Genomic DNA, 11,288 nt, shown 5'->3' with positions numbered 1-11,288 from the left:
TCCAGAAGAGAAGTAGTTCCCTAGGGGAATTTGAGTCAGTCCTTTCCCAGTTTAATAGTGACACTGAGGAATGTCCCACCTGAGGAAGTTTGAAAGCATTGTTTTTCCTTCCCTCCAGCTTAATTTGTACTACAATTTTACTTTTCATCACCCCCATGCCCTACTTCCTTCTTGCTGCCTTAGGATGATCTAATTTTATTGAAAAAGTGCCTTGGGACATTGCACAGCATTCTGTGCTGCTAAATAAATACAGATTGTGCATTGGGGTTTGGAGGTAGGGAAGGTTGTGGGGCTGGATAGGGGTGTGGGGGGAGGGAGTATGTGGGTGCCTGTGTATATGTGGGGTGTGGGTAGGTATGGGGATTGTGGGGGAGAGGGTGGCTGGGGTGTGTGAAAGGTTGTTGACATAGACGTAGACACATATGTTGGTGTGGGTATCTGCATGCATGGCAGTATGATGGAGGTGGGTGCATGTGTATGGTGGGGGTGCTTGTGGGACTCACCCTACGAACATGCATACACTCCCCTTCCCTCCCTCATTGTGCGCGCACACACACACACACACACACACACACTCTCTCTCTCTCTCTCCCTCCTTTCCTCATTGGATGGACACACACACACAACCCCCCTCCCTCTCCTGGCCCTGGGGTACCAGTGCACCCCTGCTCCCACGGTCCAGCAATGCAGCTGGGGCCATGTGGTGCTGGAGTGGCCGCATGCAGGGAAAGTTCCCACAGGCAGAGACTTATTGCTGGGGAGCTGGCCTTTCTCCTGTTTCTTGCTGTCTCCCCCTAGGTCCTACTTCTCCTGTCTCCTGTCAGTTTTGACAGGGAGCCTGGAGCAGATAAATATTAATCTTTTAAACTTTGAAGGTGCCCTGCGAGCCAGATAGAATGGTCTGGCGGGCTGGATGTGGCCCGCAGACTGTATTTTGCCCACCCCTGATCTAGTGGAAGGGTCTTAGTGCATTAAGTGAATATGACTAGTGTGTGCCCCCTGTGGTTCATTCTTTCAGGATTGATGTGCTCAGTTTAATGGTAGAGCTTTAGTTTGGGTATAATTTTTAAAGGTGTATATTGCTATATGCTTATGATAAAGAAGATGTATGTAAAGGATGGTGCTGATATTTGTGGTAGAACTATACTAGGTACTTTTGGCACAGCATTGTAGAAAAGTTGTCAGTATATTATTGTCAGTATATTAGCTGCAACAATTATTTTACTTGTTTTCTTGCCACTCCTACTCCTGCAGGTTTATTACTTACCTGTACAAACTTGTGTGTTTGACTCTTGCTATGCCACACTAGAACTCTTGTTTTTACTTTTACATAATTAAGGACATTGTTGCACGTTGCACTTAGTACTTACATCATGTAAGTATTAATATGGCTTAGTTTTCTGAGCAGTCACATGTTAATGCTGACTACGATCTAAATACAGATTCTGGTACTACGCCAGAGCCTTGAACCAGCTCCAGTGCAGTGCCATCAGTTGATTGTCAGTCTCAGCCCTGGGATCACGTGGGAGCCGGTTAAAGGTTCGTGTGCAGTACAGGGGTTAGGAGTGACACCAATATGGCATGGGAGCTGGCCCCAGCCCCCATGCTGCACCAGAGCCTTGAATTGACAAGGCCGTGGTTTGGCTAGGGGGCAAGAGAGCCTGACAAAGCTGTTTGTCAGGCTCCCATCCTCCCCACCACCTCACCTCATTGGAGCCTTGCCAGTTCAAGGCTGATTTGTGGTAAGGAGCCTGGGAGCCTGACAAACAGCTTGGTCAAGCTCCAGTTCTCCTCCCCACCACTGCAGAGTTGCTGGTTCAAAGCTCCCAAATGGTAAGAAGGGTGGGTCCCCAGCAAGCAGCTTTGTCAGACTCCTACCCCTCTGTTGCCTCACCAGAGTCCCTGGATTGTATTACCTCTGTAGAGCAGTCCAGTGTTAGCTTAACATGTGTTAGGTAATATGATCTGGAGGTATGCCTTTCTAGCAGAGGTCTAACTTTACTACATACAATGGCACTTGGAGTCTGCGTCCAGCAATAGGTCACCATATACATGCAAAATCCACCTAATTTGCTGAACCACATATACGCCACTTCTTGGGCACTCCCTGGAGAAAAAAATTAAGACCTAAAAATAATTTTGAAGCAAGGGAAGGCTTTGTTTAAAAATTAAGCAAAATTGCAATAGACATAACATAATCTGAATTAAGATTACATGCATCTCTTACCTCTCATACATCTCTCAGTATGTGATGTACCCTAGTATCCCTGTTTCCCTTGCTTGTATATATTTTGAGGCCAGATCCCAAAAGTGTCTCTAGTTGACTCTGACTGAGCAAATGACTTAAACATGAATATCTTAAGTGCATTGAGTAGTATAATTGATTGCATCAGGACTGCGGACATGCACTGCATACAGACATATCATTTCCTTGACTGGAGCCTTAGTCTCTTAGGTCTTTGTCAGGGAACACCTCTTTTTGTGTGTTTCTCCAGTGTCTATTGTCCTGGAATCCCAGTGCTGTTTGAGATCTTTTGGTGTTACCACCACATAAATTATGTCAATGAACAACTTAAAAAAAAGAAAAGAAACTTAAATGAAAAATTACATAAAAAAACTAGGACTATGGCTTATGCTGACAAAAGCCAGAGAAGTGAGATATAAGGCTAGTAATACACTGAGTTGCCACATAGGTCAAATGAGAAATTGTTCAGTGTTCCAAGAGCCTTGATTGATCTACCTCTTATTTTATTGCTTTGAAAGACAGTTTCAGTATTAACTCTGGATTTTTTTTTGCTTTTGTCAATTTAACCTTAGACATTTAGCATGATTATAATGTGGCTTTCTCTATTTAAGTCCAGTTGATTTTTTAAATAGTTCTTAAAGCATCATCCTGTCTTCAGAAACAAACCTTTGATGTTAGTTTATATTGCTTAAAACTAGGAGGCTTAACCAGTTTACATATTAACATACTTCCTTTTTAGCTTTTTACAGGAATAGTAATATATCTCTGATTTTTAATTTTTTTTTTTACTATTACTACTTTAGACTCAAGGATTTAATTAGCTAGTGTTTATAGGTGCTTTGAAAATGTAAAAGTAACATTTTATATGGACACAGTTTCCCTATGTCTCATCCAATTTTTTAATCTCACACTTCAACTATCCTTTTTCCAGTCTCTTCTTAGACACCAGCCTTTACTCTGGTGTAAAGTTAAATGCTTTCATAAAATGTAAATATAGCTAAATATATTGATTAGTGCATATACTTTAGCCAAATATAACTATCACACATTTTACTTCCTTTGTGTTAGGTTACATTGGACTCGCTCAAAGAAATAGGGATTGCAGGTAATATTAGAATTTACAGAAATTTTGGTATATAAAGAAGGTTCCTGATTAATCACTGGTAGTATTAAATATTCCAACAAGAAGGTGTAATGTAATACACAGTTAGCTGTTAAAGTCTGCAATACAATTTGGCAAGATACTATTTTCTTTTCTTTTTGTGTGCTATTGAGCTCACCTTGTGTCATAGAAGTGAGGTTATGTTCTCGATAATCACTTTGGGTTTAGCTAAATGTTAAAGTTCTCTTTTTATTATGGAGAATGCATAGTAAATCCCTTCTTATTCTCAGCTCTTCTGACAGTGGTGTTGTTTCCATGTGAGCAGTCTCTTCTGAGAGAAGCCAGTAAAATATTCTCTGACAAAATATGCCAACGTAATTTTTTGGAGTTCAGTTGTGAAATGTCATCACTTTGAATGACCATGATGCCTGAGATCCTTCTGAAGTGAGACCTCTTACATTCCTGACCTGTATTTGTCAAATAATCTGAATAGAAGTGGGGCTGTGTCAGCACTTGGGATTTGCCATACTTTTTGGTCTTATAGCTAGATGACCAGTCAATAGTATGGACAAGCAAAGTGGACCTTATTCCTGCTTTAAACTATTTCATTATCTTCAAATTGTAATCTTCAAATTTTTAATAAAAATTAAGCTTTTAGATAATATTGCTATCAGAGTTCCTCATTGTAGGGTATTAGTGGAGTCTTCCCTGCAAAAGTGCCCTCTTGTCAAATCAAATATTAGAGTAAGCTTCTGACCCTTTTCTGTTTATAAGAATAGCGAGGTCAACCCTCACGGAATGTCTTTATGGCTAGGTTTCTCTGCCTACAAATTTATTTTTATTGTTCCACTCAAGGGATCACACCACCATCTTGTATTAAATCCTTCACATCCCCTTTGTTGCTCTGATGCATTGTGCAGATTTGCTAATCGCTGATATTTTTTCTGCTATGTATTCCAAACAATGGGTTATTAATCTGATAAAGTATCTCTTTAAAATAAATTGCATGTTAAAGGGTAGACAGACTATATTAAGTCTTACTAATGTCTGACAACAGTTAAAATACATACATTAAAAAAATTAAGTTAACAATTACACTTAAGAGGAGCTTCCACAGGTATTACTAGTTTAGGTATTTTAAAGAACACAGGAAAGGCCCAACTGTATCAACAGTTATAAAAAGTCCACAAAATGTCAGTTTATGATAAAATAAAATCTTTCTAAAGTAAAAACAGCAGAAAGAATTTTTAAAAGCACTTCTTTCAGGATCTGAATAGCCTAATAGACTACACTAAATCACATGGGTTGGAGACCGTATTTGTTTCAATGGAAGGGGGACAAATAGCCAGTTTGGCTGAAACAAGTTTTGGATAAGCGGAAAGCTTTTCAAAAGGGACATAACCTCCTTTCAGAGAAGCACTTTTTTGGATAAATGAGGCTACACTGTAAATAAAGCATGGAAATTCATTATGAGGTAGAGATCTCATTTGCCAAGTTTCAGCCCAGAGTGAAGTATTGCTCTGAGGACCTTTCACAAGCTTTTCAGAGCTTTCTACAAGGCCCTGAAAATATAAAGACCTCCTGAAATAGTTGTACATTCTTTCTTTGTTAAATAATCTTTTTAAAAATATTTTATAGAATCAGAAACTAAGACAACTTCATCTGCAAAACCAGAAGAATCTTACTATAATGAAAATTATAATCCCTTTAAAGAGGATGATGCTTCAGAGAATTTGAATCCATTTGGTGAGCCAGATCCTGAACCTGAAATGTGTATGATCATCAAAGATTCCCCTCCACAACTTGCAAAAAGGAAGAATGTAAGACCAGTGGACATGAGTAAATACCTCTATGCAGATACCTCTAAAACTGAAGAGGAAGAGTTAGATGAGTAAGTATAACATTTCATTTTGCAGCAACCAATCCTGAGGTATGAATGGGATTACTGGTAAAATCTCAATGTGTAAATGAATTCAGCTGTGGTGATTCTTGCCCATGGGCACAGGGCAGAATTCTTTTCCAGTTTGAGGTCCAGAAAGATTTTATCCCTGGGGCATATTCACAGGGTCTATTGGAGTACTTTTTCTGCAAGGGCTCTGGGGAAACTTTTGCTCTGCTCTGCAGTATTGAACAGAGGTCATCTGTTAAGAACAAGTGCCCATGTCCATTAGTCCATGCCCTGCCATTGCAGTAAATTAGGCAGTGAGGACTGATGGGGCTTGGCTCTCTCTGTGCTTTATTACTCATTTTTCTCTTAAAATAACCTGTATTTTTTTTGCTTGTAATAATGGGAACTCTTAGGATCAGTGCACTATGCATAGACTGAGAGAACTGGGATATCTATGTAGCGTGTATCTAATCTTTGGGAAGCTCATAAAGACTGGGGCCATATATATGAAAAAGAAGAATTATGCACAAACTATTGGCATTTTTTCCTTATAGCCCCATATCAACTTTTTATAAGCCAGTGTTGACTGCTGTATTCTAGTAATGACAAGAACAGAGAACAAGGGCATTGTGCAATAGCTGTGCAACTTGGGATGACTGAAGACTTATTTGTTTCTTCAGTTGCCCTAGGAATATAGTTATTTAGTAAAAAACTGCACTGACCATGAAATGATTTATTGTGGTTATACATGAGTTAAAGATAACAATTGTAATCAACTAGTAATTTTAAAACCTTGATGAAATTTATCATGACACAACATGTGCAGGGGCTCTAATATTTATTAGTAATGCAGGTGTCATGGTGTCATCTTCATGGCTGTCTTTGCTTGGTTTATTGCTGTTTTCTAGGCACTAGAAGTTGTATGCACCCTGATTAGAAATGCATAAAGGACCCTAAGGTTTTTGGATTTTGATTTATTTTGTTGTTTCCTATAAAGTTCTGTGGCCCTGGAATTTTTGCTGTAGTTGTTTCTCTGAGAAAAGTGGGCGCTAGGGAATGATTTTTCTGCTAGCTGCATTCAGCCGGGAGCTGAGTTTCTGAACAAGTGACACTGGCTGTTGTATCTCTCCAGACCAGAGTGTGATTACATTGTTGACAGTGACATCAGACATCCCAGATCATTCACTGATTAGGGGTGTCTTCATACATATGGGGAGAACGGACAGCGAAGGCTGAGGAAGAGAAAAGACAAATAAAGCAAAAGCAGCATGCAGGGGCAAGTGAAGGATTTTCTCTTTATTTTACTTACACCCATGTCCCAGTTTTAAACAAATCTGTGCCAGACTGGCTACTACAGTGTTTTAAAGGGCAGTCTTGTTTTTCCTGTATATGAGACTGGATTTCAGTAGCTCTTTGTTATAATAACTTTTTTTTTTGTATCAATTTTGTGTTTTTTCTTTCCCATTTGTGTTTTTTACACCACCCAGATCCTTTATTATTGTTTATAGAAGGCAAAAATGATATCCCTTATAGACGATAGCTATTCAGACATATTGCTGCTCTGAATTTGCATTATATACTTGGACAGATAAGAAGTTAAATAGCACAGTCAGTTAGCTTTTCATCATAGTCCTCATCTTCCTCACGTTGTAAAGGCAACATGGACTTGAAAAAATGTGGATACAGTTTGCAAAATATATTCTATGGGAGGTTTGTGCTTGGATCTCTGCATTGACAGCTTACAAAGGGAATGATTATTATGTCACAAGTCTAGTTTAGCAACGTAGGAATAACAACATAGGAATACCAGGTCAGACAAATGGTCCATCTGACTCTCTCTCTTTGCCTAAGAGTCATAGTTATGAAATGTTTCTGTAGAAAGTTCAGGAATCCCCATAAAACACAGTTATTGAATGATATATACATACAGGGATTTTTTCCCCTAATCTATGTCAGTAGTTTGTGCTCTGAAGCCTTAGGGTATAAACCCCAAGTATATTTTGTATCCTATCTAAAGTGACTGCAGATATTCTCATAATCTGCATAAATGCCTAATCCATTTTTTAAATTCTGCTAAAATCTAGGCCTCTGGGGTCAAATTTGGGGTGTTTTAGCTCACTTGGGTCTCTTAAGGTTCATGCAAGTATAACAGTTGCAGCATAACAGCTGGTGCAGGCACTTAAGTGGCTGCTGTCCCTCAGCTTTTGGAGCTGCTACAAATGTACATTTGTCCATCCTCTCAGTGGCACTTTGGCAGTGTGCTCTGTGAGATAACAAGTTGTTGTGTAAAATATATTTCCTTTTGTCACTTGTAAATGAGGTATCTATCAATGTTGTTAATTGTCCTGTTGAACTTTCTTATAAAATGACCAATTAGAGCACTCAACTTATCTGCTTTCTGCCATTCATTATTTGTGTATCTCTATCACAGGTGCTCTTTCTTGTCTCCTTTCTGATCTACATGGTCCTAACATTTCCATTCTCTTTTCATACAGAAGTCTCTCCATGTCTCTAATCATTTTCATCGCTCGTCTCTGGACCTTCCTATTTGTCCTTCTATTTATCTATTGTAAGATGGGGTGACCAGGCCTGGGCACAGTATTCAAGATGAGGGCAAACCATCAATTTGTATAATCACATTATACAATTTTCAGTAGTTTTCTACCCCTTTCCTTACCCATCCTGTCATTTTTGTGGTTTTGCCAGCGCTGAGCAGATGCATTCATTCTGTTGTTTTGAGCAAGAGCAGGGATCCCAAAGGACACTCTTCCAAACCTTTTAATAAAATCAGCTTGCTTACCCATTTTAAAGGTTTTGTTGCCGTACATACAGTTAATTAATATGTGTTCTTCTTTCCATATTTGTATGAAATATCATGGGGAATTCTGAAAATAAAAATGAACAGACACTTAAAATCAAGTGTGTGGACACATTAAGCTTTGGAGAGTTGGTATTGTTGATTAAGGTCACAGTACTTGTATTTAAGGTACAATGTACTATTTTTTAAAATGTTAGAACAATCACTATGGGATTTCAGGCAGGACTGCAGACTCTGACAGTCTTTTCTGGTTTTGATTTAACCAGCTTTCTTCATTGTGAGGCTTAGGTTTCATCTTGTTCAAGGCTTGGATTAAACTGCAGATAAAACTCTGGACATTGTTTAAGTCTAATAAAGGTGATAACCAATTGTAAAATTACTTGGCAGTGAGATTTTTTTTATGTTAAATGCCAGTGCATAATATCCTTAGCATTAGAAATTCTGGATGAAGTGAGAGGAGATACAGTTGGCATAGTTAAAACAGGAGATCTGTTTATGTAAGTATGTAGAGTCTTGCTCAGAACTGTGGTATCAGAGTTACTTAAGAGCTGCATTAAATTCCAGCTCTGTCAGAGTTGTTCTGTAACCTCAGGCAAAGTACTTATCATCACTGAATCGCACTCTATCTATCTGTAAAAGATTTACATCAGATGATATGCTTAATTGAGATTTGTGTCATTAATGATTGTAGGCTATATTGTTCTCTCCAGAACATGTATATAACATATTATCATTATGCTCGTGAGAGTATTATACACTCTTCCATTAAGTGTATTTTTCTACTGTCAGGCTACTTTTTCAGAATCAATATTTTGTAAATTGAAATTTGGTCAGAACTCAAAAAGACCTTTTTTTACTTTTTTATTTTAGACAACCACAAGAAGTTACTTCCGACTTTTTAAAAAAAGGTGGTCACATTTAAAAAAAATCAAAACTGGCAAATGTTAGTTATTAATAAGAAGTGTTGCTTTTCCTAAATTAAAAAGATTAAACAAGCATCTAAAAACTGCATTAAATGTACACTATTTTAAATTGCACTGATTCAGCCTTAGTTCTCCTCTTCAGTATCACACTTAATCTCCTCTTCTAATTCTGTCTCATTCACACCTTTATCCTTCCTTTTCAATTAAATCATAATATTCTTTGGTCAGTAGGTGCATTAGTCAGCAGTAAGGCCAAAATATTTTAACTTGATTGTAGCAGGACATATAAATTGTTTTCAAGTTATTTGAATCTATAGCTTCTTGTCTAATTAATCAGTGACTGTAAGACACTGTAGTTGTAAAGATAAAATATAATTGCAACTGTTTTAAGTAGATAAAGAGGAGGGTATAGTGATGCTTTATATAGTGAATAGAAACCCAACCAGTTTTTGATAAATCCCATTATGTATATTGACTGTGTAATATTGTTGAAGCAAAGACAGCATGGGGCTTCCTCGTAAAATTAGTATAATGTTATCTTCTACTGGGTTTCTTAAGCCAGATTCTGCCTCCTTTTACTTTTTATGTAGCCAGTGGAAATTACTAGATCAAATATTTTCTGGTAGATACCTGTAAATTCAAAATAATTCTGCTGGTTTCAGAACCTAAATTTATGTTATTACTTCTTTTTACAACAAAATTAGAGCCCTATCCCTGCTTCAGACTTCTAGTATTTTAGAAGGAATCTTCCTGCAAACAAACAGTTAAAAAATTTAGGACCAGTTTTAAAACATGGTGAGGAACAGTTAGATGAAAAATGTTATGTCAGCGTGTTCTGCACATAATACAAACTAAAGATGTTGATATAAGCTACATTTTAATGCAAATTCTAAACAAATCTGTAACTTAATTGTCAGCTTTGCTTCTGGGTAAATGTGTTGTGGTAAATGTTTTTAAAAGCATGTCACTGAAAAAATTAATTAAAAAATGTGATTCCACCCAACTCAAACTTTTTTATTCTCTTTTGAATATTAGTTCTTTACCAGCAGTAAATTAATGTTAACTTCTTTAAAAAGTTCCAGTACACCTTATTGCTGTATTTTTGAGTTGGGAATCTTGAGGGTCAATTAGTTCATTGCCAAAACATGCTGCATCTGTTGGCTAGTCAGAGGACTAACTTGTGGAACTAAAGAAAACATTGTGCTCTCCTATATAATGTATTGTTCTTTGCCCTTTATCTTTTTTATCTTCATTTTCACCTCCCTTTGAACTCCCTAATGTCTGAAGACAGCTCAACAAGGTTGTCAGCAAAATTAGAACGATTGACAGATACTGTTGAGTCTTCTGTTCAAGACTGAATACTGTCTTTTTTCCTCCTCCTCCCATGGTGTATGTCCATCTGTTTTTGTTAAACTTGTTATTTTGACATTGCCTTTAGCTTTAATTTCACTAGTGTTTTTTGCATTTGAAGAGCACTGAAGTGGGAACACCTTAAAGACTCCTTCAGTCAGCAAACTAGTTATTTTAGTCTTAGTCTTTCCTTTCACTGAGCTATCTAGGTTTAGATCTCTCTCTGTTCCACAGCAACAGTTCCACAGAAAGACAGGTGTAATGCATTGGGCCTTTTGTTCAATGGCTGTTTCTTTTTTCAGTTTCTTCCTTACCACCATGCTTCCAAAAGTATGCTCAGTAAACTTTACCCCCAGAGGTAGGTTTATTCTCAATGCTGAGACAGAACCAGTGCTTACTTCTACTTGGTAAAGAGAGGGATTAGGCCAGGCTGCATAAAAGTAATGTCTAGTCAGTCGGTGTTATTAAAGAAAATATTTTAAAACTAAAAAAATGTTTAACATAATATTATAGAAGAAAATGGTGGGAAAATAGTATTGTTAATGAAGATTTCACTGTATTTTCAATTTTCACAGTTTCAGATGTTTAAGAAGAGAATAAACAATTTAGCATAGTGTAGAGAAAGATCCTTATTAGATACAATATTTTCATCTGTTTTGTATTCCAAGAATGAAATGCTTAGCAGAAGCTATTATAAGACACAGTGGAGATGGTTATGGAGTGTAAATGCTAGGAAAATTTCTTTTCCTTAGGATGGAGTCAGAGATCCTCTCGAATTTAGCAGTCCACTGGGCTAGTGTGTTTAAGGCACAGGACAGTCCCATTTGAACAACTGTCCTGGGGTTCCTGTTGGTTTCTTCAAATTAATGCTTTTTGTCCTGTTTTCAGAAGCCCCCTGCTGGGAGAGCAGGGACAGAAGCACTCATTTGCAGAAACCAACAAGTTGCTTGGGACAGCACCAC

General features: G+C 37.6%; 1 protein-coding gene across 10 annotated transcripts in view; it reads left to right on the top strand.

Moving 5' to 3' along the window:
• EHBP1 (EH domain binding protein 1) overlaps window positions 1-11,288 on the top strand; it is a 452,470-nt gene that overhangs the window by 253,724 nt on the left and 187,458 nt on the right. For all 10 annotated transcript variants that reach the window (XM_019516608.1, XM_019516607.1, XM_019516605.1 and 7 more), the window contains one exon: window positions 4,986-5,238. In XM_019516608.1, the coding sequence (XP_019372153.1) occupies window positions 4,986-5,238 (253 nt within the window). The remainder of the gene's footprint in view (window positions 1-4,985; window positions 5,239-11,288) is intronic.

This window comes from Gavialis gangeticus, unplaced genomic scaffold (assembly GCF_001723915.1).
Source record: "Gavialis gangeticus isolate Ggan-Ray unplaced genomic scaffold, GavGan_comp1, whole genome shotgun sequence".
Lineage (NCBI taxonomy): Eukaryota > Metazoa > Chordata > Crocodylia > Gavialidae > Gavialis > Gavialis gangeticus.
This window is presented reverse-complemented; position numbering and strand designations above follow the sequence as displayed.